Source organism: Solea senegalensis, linkage group LG7 (assembly GCF_019176455.1).
Source record: "Solea senegalensis isolate Sse05_10M linkage group LG7, IFAPA_SoseM_1, whole genome shotgun sequence".
In the NCBI taxonomy this organism is placed as follows: Eukaryota; Metazoa; Chordata; class Actinopteri; order Pleuronectiformes; family Soleidae; genus Solea; species Solea senegalensis.
Window position 1 is genome coordinate 23299725 of NC_058027.1, and position 13453 is coordinate 23313177.

At 40.0% G+C, this 13453-nt stretch overlaps 1 protein-coding gene across 1 annotated transcript; it reads left to right on the plus strand.

Moving 5' to 3' along the window:
- The first annotated feature begins 277 nt into the window (after positions 1-277).
- LOC122771882 (hexokinase HKDC1-like) lies at positions 278-9476 on the plus strand. The gene is made up of 21 exons (XM_044029448.1): positions 278-556; positions 1663-1825; positions 2318-2475; positions 2807-2929; positions 3036-3131; positions 3477-3576; positions 3661-3844; positions 3920-4075; positions 4157-4390; positions 4635-4776; positions 4874-5030; positions 5241-5386; positions 5590-5709; positions 6336-6431; positions 6602-6701; positions 7652-7722; positions 7833-7996; positions 8075-8230; positions 8340-8427; positions 8744-8889; positions 8992-9476. The coding sequence occupies exons 1-21, from the start codon at positions 494-496 to the stop codon at positions 9122-9124; spliced, it is 2796 nt and encodes a 931-aa protein (XP_043885383.1). The 5' UTR covers positions 278-493; the 3' UTR covers positions 9125-9476.
- Positions 9477-13453: the final 3977 nt, after the last annotated feature.

The window sequence follows — 13453 nt, forward strand, 5'->3', positions numbered from 1 at the left end:
CCTCCAGCCTTTATATGATGGCGCTATTGACTGATCTTGATCTTAAACCATATGGACCAATTGTAACCAAAGTATACTGTAAAGAAACAATGAACCAACAGAAGTGATATTATTCAATATCTAAAATATGATAACTGAAAAACAAGTAAGGGGTGAGTACAGCTTACAAGGGTCTTTGTAGGGACAGAAAAATAAGACGCAGTCGGGCTGTAAGGAGGAGGTGATTGTAAACGGGGGATTTGACTTGTTAATCATTAAGTACAGAGGCTGGTCTCTGCTCTGTGGACTCAGTCAGTCAGAGCTGAACAACAAAATAATCAGATTGAGAGTGACATGGGATCGTTCTGTGAATGTGAACATCTGCACAAACTGGACACTTTGTTTCTTTAAGTTATATGCACTGTGTTGTGCACGAAACATAAAAACCGACATACTGGTTAACAAACCAGCTTGAAGCAGTTTTTTTTAATGTTGGTGTTTTTTCCCCAACAAGATGTTGGCTGTTCATCTCGTTTCCTTCCTGTTCTCCAAACTCCAGGAGGACCCCACCAAGAAGGTAAGACTGGTTCTACAGTATTGAACTCAATAGTCATTATTTTTAAAGTATACCTTCTGCTTCAATAATCTGGATTAGACCGATTCTGCAGTTTTGTGATACACCATGTTTCACTTTGGTTTTTCTGTTTATTTCTATAGTACATTGAAAAAAATGGGCTGTCCATCACATAAATACGACAAGATATAAAACAATGTAAACTAGAAAATTAAAACAATAAAAACAATATAAAAAACAGTAAAGCAAACAAAACAAGAGCAATAAAAATATAAAACATTAAATGCTCAGGGAACGCCCGAGAAGAAGTGGGTTTTCAGTGGAGATTTAAAATCTGAACTGCACTAATTCTGCGTGAGTATGAAATCACTCTCCTCTTCGTTATTTAGCGGTGGTAACTGGGCTTAATTTGCAGAGTCTGTGCAAAATGTGAACACAATCACCTTCATAAAATAAAGATAGTTCAGTGCTAACATGATCAAGGTCCTGTAATCTGAAGTTAACTGTGTCACCCTTTGTCTTTGCCTGGAAAATGATTAACACACTTTCATGATCGTGTCTCACTCCTGTCGTCCTGTCGTGCAACACACAGACACACACAGGCACAAAATATTGACACTCCTTCTATCAGCAATGCTGCACGCTGACACAAACACAGTGACAGGCAGCTGTGATCCACGTACGCCACGAAGGACAGGGACATGACGTCAATGATAATTTGGCTGAGCATAGAGAGTGGGGCTGAATGTAGGAGGTTTATTTTTTTATTTATTTACTTCTCAATTATTTTCCTTGATTGAAATGAACTGGTAATAGCTATAAAGTTATGCACTCTGTAATGCTACATATATAAGAGCCATATGCAAATGGGAAAGATTGAAGACTTGGACGTTGGGATAAACCAAAAGTGGAAGGAAAATGAATTTGAATAATTTTCCTTTTAAAATAATAAATAAATATCCTTTAAGCTACAAGATGTGCAACTTTAGGTGATTTTGTTGTTGCTATTATTCTACCTCTGTTTGGTCTTTATGAACAGAAATAATGTGCCATTATTTGTAAACCTGATGTGTCTTTGCTCCGTCTCACTTATTCATTTGTTTTTCCAGGTGGACAGATTTCTGCATGCCATGCGTCTCCATGACGACCAACTAAGGGACATCTCGGCCCGCTTCCTGTCCGAAATGAAGAAGGGTCTTTCGGCACAAAGCAGCGCTGCTGCCACGGTGAAGATGCTGCCAACACATGTCCGCTCCACTCCTGACGGATCAGGTTACACATATGAATGATCTTATTTTTAAATAGAGAAACTATTTTCATATCCCACATACATTATATGGACAAAAGTAACAGTAACATTTCTCAGTGTTTCTATGTGAATTTGTGTCCATTTATTCCGTAAAGCATTTATGAGGTCAGACACTGATGTTGGACAAGACCTGGCTCACAATCTCTGTTCCAGTTCATTTCAAAGGTGCTCAATGGCTCTGAGTGGGCCAGTCAAGTTCTTCTACAGCAAACTCAAAGTCAATGTCTTAATAGTCCTTGCTTTGTGAACTGGAGCACAATCATGTTGGAATAGAAAAGGCTCTTGGTATGCTAAAGTATTAAGATTGTCCTTCACTGGAGACAAGAGGCCTAGACCAAAAGCTGAATTCAATACTTTTGTCCATGTAGTACACATATACAGTACTGTAGTACAGTACAATGCAGAAGATACATTTTCTCTGTCATTTTCTCTGTCTCTGTCCTCCTCTTCTGCAGAAAAGGGTCAGTTTCTGACTCTGGATTTTGGGGGCTCCGTGTTTAAGGTTCTTCACGTTAAAGTGCGAGAGGAAATGGGGATTAGGAGAGGAGAAGTAGAGATGGAGGAGAAGACTTACCCCATACCTAAGGGGCTACTTGAGGGGAAAGGATCAGAGGTAAGAAAGTGACAAGGAAACACGGGCTGTGAAAAGGAAAGGGAATAATCTACCAGTCCTTCATGGAGAAGGGACAGATAGGAGATTCCTCACCACATAAATTAACAGAATTTTTCTCCAGCCTTTAATGTGAATGACATGCATTAGAAAAAGTAGTTGTGATTCATGTATCAAATATCTCGTGGAAGTGGCTGAAAGTGTCACAAAAACACAGTAAAAAATAGTCCCACAAATTTGCCCTAGTGTTATTGTGAAATGGGTTTTGTCACTTTTTAAAAAGTGAGTCTCAATTTGGGAAACACTGCTGTATCTCTACGATGTGTCTGTGTAGTTATTCGACCACGTGTCCGAGTCTCTAAAGGACTTCCTGCAGGAGAAGAACATCAGTTTGGAGAAGAAACACCCTCTGGCCTTCACTTTCTCTTTCCCCTGTGAGCAGTCCTCCCTCAGCCAGGTTCTGTCACTCATTTCATGTGTTTTCGTGACCTCAGCCTGCTGTGTGTTCCAATTTAATTTTAGATTTGCTTTTAATAAAAACCTCCGCTCTCCTCTCTTTGCAGGGATTGTTGTTGAGTTGGAGTAAAAACGTCCGTGCTCGAGGCGTTCTGGGGAAGGATGTGGTCCAGGCCCTCAGAGAAGCCATTGACAGAACTGGGGTAGGAACTATTTGGAGACTGAATTCCTTTCTTTTTTTTTTTACAAATGTTGAGTTTGGAGGAAGTTATTATAATTTGGTGGCCAAAGATGAAGTTAACTGTGCCTTAACAAACCATATTGTTGCTTTTTGGACCCCAGTATCTCAGTAATGTTACTTCTTTTTTTCTTTGACTAATTATTAAATCTTTCCTTTTACATTCTAACCTTAATAGGTTGATCATTGTAAGTCTCTTTGGATAACAGCGTCTGCAAAATGACTCGATGTAAATAAATATATCCAGGGATTTCAGTCAGCTTTGGTACAAAAGTCAAACGATCCTGTAATGATGCGTCTCTCTCTGTAGGGAATGAACGTAGAGGTGTTGGCGATGGTTAATGACACTGTGGCGACCATGATGACCTGTGGCTTTGAGGACAGGCGCTGTGAAGTGGGACTCATTGTTGGTAAGCACTAAGCACTAATAGTAGTGTCAAAAGAAACCAGTGAGTCATTATAATTCACTTACCTGTTTGGATTTCTTTGTGCAGGCACAGGCACCAACGCGTGCTACATGGAGGAGCTGCGTCACATTGACTTGGTGGAGGGAGACGAGGGCAGGATGTGTGTGAACACTGACTGGGGAGCGTTTGGAGATGACGGGGCTCTGAAAGATGTCATCACCGAGTATGACAGGGAGGTTGATGCAGCCTCCAACAACGCCGGGAGACAGATGTGAGGAATTTTATAGTGACAATGTTGCATGTAAAGGTCGCGCATCAAACCTAAACCACTGACTCCTCATTGCAGCTTTGAGAAGATGGTGAGTGGGATGTATCTGGGCGAGCTGGTGAGACTGGTGGTGTTGAAGATGGCGAGACTGGGACTACTGTTTGATGGACATGTGTCTGATGCACTGAAGACCAAAGGAAAAATAACCACCGCACATGTGGCCGCCATGGAGGAGTAAGTCCTCTTTGTCTTTGCGTCATTCTACCTCTTCCAGACAACCAGTGACATAATATTATAAATCTCCATCTTTCTCAGGACCAAAAATGGTTTGAAGAACACCAGATCCATACTCATGGGCCTCAACTTGACCCCTTCACAAAACGACTGCGTTGCCGTTCAGCACGTCGGCACCATCGTGTCCTTCAGGTCATCCAACCTGGTGGCCGCAGGTCTGGCTGCCATCTTGACTCAAATCCAGCGAAACCGCAATTTGAGGACATTCCGGGTCTCTGTTGGTGTGGATGGAACCGTGTACAAGACCCACCCACAGTGAGTGATACACACACAACACACATACAATTCCACAAAAACTTAAAAAAATATTCTTATCTTGCAGCGATTACGCTCATACTTAGGGTATTATATTTCATTTCTGTCAGTAAACCCCACTAAATGTGACACACTGATTCTAAATCATCTCTCCATTATGTGTCAGACTTTGTGTAGTTGCTTCAGGCTACCAATGGAGTAGAGAGTAGTTGTAATGAATTACCATTCGACTCTTGTATTCCAGGTATCCGAAACGTCTTCATAAAGTGCTGAAGCGCTTACTTCCCGAGTGTCGGGTCCGATTCATCTTGTCAAACAGTGGCAGCAGCAAAGGTGCAGCGTTGGTCACAGCCGTCGCCCAAAGACTGGCATCACAGAAGCAGAAGGTACAGACGCTTAGTGTGTGTTTTGTTGATTGTCTTATGTCCATGAACACAGGTACATTTGACTGTCGTACACTCTATGTGTCTACTTGTCCTCCAGGTGGACGAGACACTGTCTCTCTTCAGACTGAGCTACCAGCAGCTCCAGGTGGTGAAGGCCAGGATGAGAGCAGGGATGGAGGCTGGATTGAGGAGAGAAGGTCGCTCTGAACTCAAGATGCTTCCTTCCTTTGTGTACAACTCGCCTGATGGTACAGGTCAGAGAACCACCTGAAATTACATGTACACACCTCTGAAGTTCACGTTTGAACCAAATTAAATATACAGTATATACTTCTTAAACATGCTGTATTTTTGGCTTTATGTCCCACTGACTGCAAACCAATTATTGCTACCCTAGAAGAACGGGACACACTTCTTTTTTTAATGGATTCTAATGTGTTTTGTTACCCTTTTTCTTTTTCAAGAACATGGCAAATATCTTGCCTTCGATCTGAGAGGAACCAACTTCAAAGCTTTGCTGGTGAACTTTAAAAACGGTCTGCAAAAGGCAGAGCTCTACAACAAGATCTACACTATACCACCGGAGATGATGCAGGGACCTGGAGCGGAGGTGAGACACACATTTACTGTCGGCATGTATGAATAAGAGAGAGAAATTACCTGTTAAACAAACCTTAATCCAACCATCCATCTTCTACTGCTTTATCCTCCACATGAGGGTCACTGTGCCAATCTAAGCTGACATGGGGCAAACAAACCTTCAATTCATCAAAAACTATTCTTTTTTCTCTCCCTCTCTCTCTCTGTTTCTAGTTGTTTGATCACATTGCAGAGTGTGTCAGTGACTTTCTGGATTACATGGGGATTAAAAACCTTGGACTTCCTGCAGGATTTATCTTTCCTTTCCCCTGCAAACAGACGGCCATCGATGCAGTAAGTGCCAAAACATGGTTCCTGGTTCCCTTGAATTACTTCATTTATTTTACAGTAGTAGGTGTTCAAAGGCCTCTTCTTTCAAGATGGATGTACAGAAGAAAATACATGATTTAAAGGGCTGAACTTCACCAAATTGTCCTGAATTGTCCTGAAGGCAGTATTATAAGTACTATAAGTCAACAGTTGTCAGTATTTCCACTTCTATGGATGTTCTGAAGCATATAAAACATACAGAAGTGGTTAAAATTGTTTCAGTTTTCATCTTTTCTACTTCTTTGTGGAGATCTCTGCTTTCTGAAGTGGTGACTAGAAATAACAGGACATTGTATTGCTGGAAAGAAACATCTTTTTCTGTAGAAGTGGAGAAAACCATTGGAATAATTACAATCTGGATTTTAGCGGGTAATCTCAATGAACAAAATCCAGAAACAGACCTGTTCAGACCACACTCCTTTAACCACACTGTCATATTTCTATGTTCTATGTCCAGTTTTCCTCACTTTCATTTCTCTGGACCTGTCTTATGTGTCTTGTTTTGCTTTATTATCATATGGATACATTTGAAATACAGAAGTAGAATGACTCTGAGGGGAGTTGTAACAGTTTGTGTACGTGCTGCACAGGGCACATTGGTGTGTTGGACCAAAGGCTTTAAGACCACAGACTGTGAAGGACATGATGTTGTTAAAATGCTGCAGGAGGCCATTAAGAGACGCAAGGTAAGTCAAAAATAACAGCAGGATGCAATGTTGGAATAATGCCACACTCTGTTCCTTTGTTGTGTTAATAATGACAATGCAGCAGTTTGATGCACATTAACTAAATTAACATCACACTCTAGTTTATTTCCTTTGGTGACAAATGTGCCGAAAACCTTTAACCTTCACAGGAATTTGAGTTGGACATCACAGCTTTAGTCAACGACACAGTTGGGACCATGATGAGCTGTGCCTATGAAGACCCTCAGTGTGAAGTTGGACTGATTGTTGGTATGTGGCCTTGAAGAGAAACTAACATTCACCTCTGTGGTGAATATAGGAAATTAAAGATAGCACTCAGGTTCAAAACTCTGCCAAGGCCCCTCAGTTTTTCCACATCATCAGTACAAACTGTTTGCAAGAATAACCATCCAGCCATTCATTTTCGACCACTTTATCGTGCCAGTCCCAATTGACATAGGGCAAAGGGCGTGAGTACACCCTGGACAGGTCACCAGTCCATCACAGGGTAACATAGAGACAAACAGCCATTCACTCTGCAAGATTTACCATTATTTAAATAAAAAATCCATATGCTTAGTGAGAAAATCATATTATTTATTCACAGGGCCATGACCTACTTTGTCAGAAATGTTCATTTAATTCACAAGCAAATTATCACCAGCAAAAAAACAACATTCTCTTCTTGGTGGAGGTAAAATGTTTGTATATTGGCTGCCCTCTACTGGTGGAAATCAAGTTATTGCGATTGAATTTTGCTACTGACTGATCTGAAGGCACATAATTACATGAATTAAATGCACTTTATTATATACCAACCATAGTATAGTATAGTGTAACATTTGCTGATTTTTTTCCAGCCTTACTTAAGAGCCGTTAAATAACACATGCATGAAATGAAGTTTTGATTCTTTTATCTGACCTACATCGCTTGTTTAAAAATGGCTGGTTTACCGATTCACAGTAATAGTGTTATGCATATACTTCATCACGATTTGCTCTTTTTGTGTGTGTTGTGAATTGAGTCAAAATAGTTTTGTCTTTTTTATAAAGTGCGTCCCCATCCAAACATTTGGGAAACACTACTATACTAAAGAAGACATGTGCTTGGTGTGTGCTTTAAGAATGAGCCTCAAACTGACGCATAAATGGTAACGGTGAACATACTGATTTTACAATATAAAATACTATTAAAAGCAACACTGTGGTTGTTTTAACAGGAGCTGGAAGTAATGTGTGTTACATGGAGGAACTGAGGAACATCGAGACTGAACAAAGGGATGGAAATGAGGTGAAGCCCGAGGACGAATGGGAAAATAAATGAATGAATGAATGAACGAACGAACGAACTCATCACACTCATATTTAATGATTGCCCTCATTTGTGTCTCTACTCAACAGGAAGGTGGCACAGATGGAGCGAAAACAACAGGGGTCGCTGAAGTCGAGAGGATGTGTATAAACACAGAGTGGGGAGGTTTGGGTGAGGCTGGTTCTCTGGATGATATCATCACTCCTTCCGATGTTGAGGTGGATCAAAACTCGGTCAACCCTGAAAAACAAAGGTGAGGAACCCTCACGTCCAAAAATCTTACTCAGGTGGTCATGCAATTATGTCATAATGTGTGTGTGTGTGTGTTCAGGTTTGAAAAGCTGACCAGTGGGATGTATTTAGGTGAAGTTGTGCGTCACACGTTGTTGGATTTAACCAGGCAAGGTTTGCTGTTCAGAGGACGTGTCACTGATGCTCTAAAAACACCTGGAATCATCCAAACCAAATATCTCTCACAAATAGAGCGGTAAGGAACATTTTACACCAAGAACACTGTACAAGATTCTGTGCGTGTGTGTGGAATCCACAGTATTCAAACTGTAGACCATCATTTTTTTGTCTTTGTCCCCCTCTAGTGACCGTCTGGCTCTACTGCAGGTCAGATCTATTCTCCAGCGCCTGGGCCTGGACTCCACATGTGATGACAGCATCATCGTGAAAGAGGTACTGTAGAGAAAAGACAAGTCAGGAGTCAGTTCTCAGGATTTTTTCCTGGTAAACATACACATCAAGAGCATGGACTTTATTTAAGGCCAGTGAGTTTAAAATTGAAGTACGGTGAAGTACAAACATTTAAAGAAGTCATCTTTTATATTACAAATTGTTGATGTTTCCATCAGAAATCTGTTAGGATAGATAGATAGATAGATAGATAGATAGATAGATAGATAGATAGATAGATAGATAGATAGATAGATAGATAGATAGATAGATAGATAGATAGATAATATAGTTATAGGGTACTGATTTCCATTGTTAGGTATGTGGAGCGGTGTCACATCGGGCCGCTCAGCTGTGCGGGGCAGGAATCTCAGCCGTGATCGATAAAATCAGAGAAAACCGAGGACTGGACCATTTTGACGTCACTGTAGGGGTAGAGGGGAAGCTCTACAAACTACATCCACAGTAAGTTGTTTGAATCATATCTTGTTTTGCTAAATGTTTCAGTGTCAGTGTACATCGCCTTGTCTCTCTAAAAGGCATAAATTCTTCTTGTGTTGTTTCTAGTTTCTCGAGAGTGCTCCAAGAGACGGTCAGAGTTTTGTCTCCTCAGTGTAGGGTGACCTTCCTCCCATCAGAGGAAGGCAGAATGAAGGGCGCCGCCCTCATCACAGCTGGAGTGAGACAGATGAAGATGTAACTTCACATCATGGAAAAAAAACCCCATCATTTTTTCAACCAAAATTCCCTTTTTTTTACCTCTCAGCAAAGTTTACAAACTTTACCTGGAGTTTCTTGGACCACTATTAATAATGTTTTAAGAATCTAATTCAAACTGATGGATAATGTACAAAATTAAAACACTTGCTTCAAGAAAATATTAATAATTTGTCCATTAGAAAGATTAATTGCTGGAACTGTAGCTGCACTACTGTTATCTTGTTGTTGTTGTCCTTCTGTGTGTGTTTACAAAAACTACTGTCACTCCATTCAACTATTGTGCTATATCTTAATTTCAAATGGCAGTAATTAAACACATTTTTGTTTTTAAATGCAGATTTTCTTACTCATTTCTGAGGCTCTGGTTAGGACTAAGGATATAATTAAATGCCTTGAGGTTGTGAGGACATTTTTAGCAAGTGCTTTGGTTTAAGGGTTAAAATTAGACTTAGGGTAAGGGGTATGACATTGAGCTTTGAGGTCAGTGAATGCATTCTGTCTGTGGCAGTCCTTGGAATGAGAGAGACATATGACTTGTATTTGTCTTTTTACAGTAGGACCTTTTCTTGCATAATCACTGACCTTGTCAGGACCAGTAGTCCTCATGGAGACCGAAACCTGGTCTTAATGAGGCAGAACTTCATTTCTGAGGTAGTGGTTGATGTGCAGGTCTAAGATGTGAATAGTGGATTGGTTATGTTTGCTGTTCAAGTCCACGTGATGCACCAAAAATAATCTGTGTGTGTGTGATATCGATATGAAGGACAGGAGGAGGATAGGAATGCTGCTGACTATATTTGCGCCCCCCCAAAAAACAACTGATGTTCTGTTCAGTCAGTCTGACTCAGTTTCCTTGTGATGTCCTGTCTCTCTACTTGCTGTCTGTCTGTCTGTCTGTCTTTGGGTGAACATCCAGATTTTCTCTGTCTGTCTGTACCTTTCTGAGCTATTCAGTGTGGTTAATCTGTTTGTCTGAAACGTTGCCCATCCAATCTGTTAGTATGTTCGCTCCATCCTGCAGTATCACCACATGAAGAAACAGAAGAAAAATATCTTAACTGAAACTTTAAAGATTCTTCAGAATTGGACCTAAATTACAAGTCTTTGTGGATGTGATGTTTATTTTTTCAACTAAGATATTTATTATAAACTGCTGATCTGAGAAAACCTGAAACAGATGCAATTAGCAGTGAATGTATGCCAATCCAGTCATTACAGATTACATGATGTGAAGAAGACGAAGGCAGACAGGTACAAATTAAGGAAGTTATTAAGAAACAAAGAAAGAGTGAAGGAAATACATTTAGGGATTAAAGGAAGGAAGGAAGGCAGGAAATCAGTTGAGGAAGGAGGGTACGTGCAGGGAAGAGTGAAACAGTTGATAATCTGATAGGGATTATCAATGCTACCAGATAAATGCTACGTCACTCACTCACACACAGCACAGCACCGTAATCCCACACTGCTGACCTACAGTGGTAGCTGTAGCTTCACACATGAACTGCACTGATGCGGCAGCTTTGAGGAGCTGAGCTGCTGACTCTGCTGCAGCCGCACAGATACTGTGACTGAAGCAGAAGATGCAGCACTTTATTTTCCTCTGCACGTTCATTTTTTACTCTCGTTGTCTTTTATTTTTCCGTCCCGTGTCCACTAAAGCTGTCCATTGTACATTTATTTTCCCCTTTTAGAGTTCATGTTAGTTTGAGTAACATCAAATACCCCTCACATTTTCCTCAGAGTAAGCATTCCTCAGAGAGCAAGGTGTGTGAGTGTGTTATTTTACTGTTAATTCAGTTTCTCTGTGTGTGCGTGTGAGTGACTAAATGTCCATGAATATGTGTGTCTTTGTCTCCCCTGTGAAGCAACAATAAAGGCTTTGACACACACAAACACAGAAATAGTCACCGGGAGATGGACTGAGTGGAGACGTTGGTTCTTCCAGACAAGCTCTGTGGCTGTTTGCTGTAGGACTGTGCTCTGTTGTTGTTTAAATTTATGACAAAATGAGTCGAAGCTTGAAGATGGGATTCAAACCTCTCATGGGTGAAGTGGTCAGCAGAGGAGCGAAGCATCCCAGCGGCTCAAAATGTTACGATAGTGACAAGCATTGGGTTCCAGCTCCTGAGGATTATGGAACACCTTTATTAGTTAAGGTAAGTGAATCATTTATCAGGGATTTTTTTTTTTTTATTATCCTATTTAGAGCCTTTTTGTTCTTTATTTCCTTCATGGAAATCCTAACCTCTAAAAGGGTTGCAAATGCTTTGTTGCAAAGAACAACATCTCAGACTAGGCCAGCAACTACTGATTATTTACATCAAAACTCCATATGGTCCATGGGCCACTTGTGGCTCGCCAATCAATTTCATGCGGCCCTCCACTCAATATTTAAGTCATAGTTATTATTATTTCTGTCAGTTTTTTTATTTATAGGTAAATTTTTACATCATAAATACATTTTTATTGTCAACTATTATATCAAAAATAAACACTTATTATGAAACTATGAATTATCATTATTGCTATATAGTATGTTAGCAATATGTTTTTTCACAAAAAGTTGGACTTTTTCTCCACTTCATCGGCCCCTTTTTCAGGAAAAGTGTGGTAAATGTTGATCAGAAATTCCGCAACCACAACCAACAGCCTCCACAAGTGTCAAATGACTGTCATGAAAGAACAAGAAAAAGTTGATCCCTAATTAATAGTTTCAGCCCTATCTCAGACTTGTATGGACTGTATGTGCATACAATTTATGGATACTGAGAAAAGGCAGACAGCTGTATTTACCCTTACATTCATTGGTCACAAGCTGTTAAATGACTTCTGTTTACTTTAAACATCCTGAAACCTCTCACCAAATATCTGCAGGCATTTGGTTAAAAAAAGCAGGTATTTGCAAATGCCACTGCAGGCTTTTTTTTTGCAGAGTAGGAAAATGTTGTGTTTCCCCACAAGCATGTTTGTGCTTATTCTGGTTTTGTAGCAGCTCCAAAGTGGCATCAAAAAATTCTCTTCTGAATGAGGTTTCAGCTTCTTAGCTTTAGCTTTACCATAAAACTTTGTGTAATAATCTGTAGAAGATGAAGTCACCTTTTTATAATATTACTTATGTAAAAGTCTTAAAGTATATGATATTTTCTGTAATTAAGATTTAGAAGTTAAAGTATTAAAAAAGTGAGGAGTTAGGATTGAGCCATGGTGGCTCAGTGGTAGGGCGAGTTGTCTTTCAACTGGAAGGTTGGGTTAAATTTGTGGCCCTTCTAGTCCATATGTGTCCTTGAGCAAGACACTTAACCCCATGCTGCAGAGTATGAATGGCAAAACTATAGTGCAACCTCTATGTAAATACAGACCCTAATACCAACTCTTCTTCTTCTGATTTCATTTGGTAGCAATGAGTAATTAAATAGTTACAGGAAATATAAATGTAAACAAATTGACACTAAGCATTTTTTTAATGAATTTGTGTATGTGAAAACATTAAAGAACTTTAAATTAAAGTATAAAGATTAAAAGTGAGTAAAAAGCAAACTTCATGGACTAAAATTACCAAAATATTTCTCCTTCTCTACTTAAACCAGAGAGAAGATTGCATATTTTACTAACTTCAGAGGTGATATTTGTCATTTTATGATATGTTGTCCTTTGATGAAGAGACCGAGTGTCATCAGTGTCATGATGCCACCCATAGGAATTTGAATTCCCCTTTTGAATCCTTGAGATTCATGATGCGGCCAGTGCAGACATTAAACACAAGTTCTAAGATGTCACTTATTGGATGATATGGATAATACAAGATCACCTTTTTTCCCTCTGAACTTAAACATCATTTTCAAATGCCACATCATGTGCTATTGAAGAAGTATAGCAATTGACGTGATTATGTCTTTATAAATCAAGATCTGATCTCACCAAAGTCAGGGATTTTGCTCTTTGAAAAAAAAAGAAAAGAAAAAAAGATGAGGATAATGCCTTAATTCCTCCCACTGCACAACATGCCCTCAGGCTCACTGATATAAAAAAAACACTCTCCCTCCTCTCCAGCATGTGAACATCACGACCGTATGAGTAACGTCCTCGCCTACACAGACAGACCGGAATGTCAAAACTTCTTTGAAACCGTAAAACAGTAAAACTCCCTCCACACCACACCTCACTTCCTCTTACTACATCACCTCCCTACTTGTAAGTACGCAGTGCCCCTTTTCTGTCTTTCTTTAATTCCACCTTCCACCGCTTTAGCAGCCAATAGCAGAGAAGGGGGTGCGGCTCTTGCCCGTACCCCACCCAAATCACTCACACT

Coding starts and splice junctions, on each gene's coding strand:
- LOC122771882 (XM_044029448.1), top strand. CDS start 494: ATGTTGGCTGTTCATCTCGTTTCCTTCCTGTTCTCCAAACTCCAGGAG. Junction 5,387..5,589: donor TGCAGGGACCTGGAGCGGAG/GTGAGACACACA, acceptor CTCTGTTTCTAG/TTGTTTGATCACATTGCAGA. Junction 7,723..7,832: donor AACAAAGGGATGGAAATGAG/GTGAAGCCCGAG, acceptor TCTACTCAACAG/GAAGGTGGCACAGATGGAGC.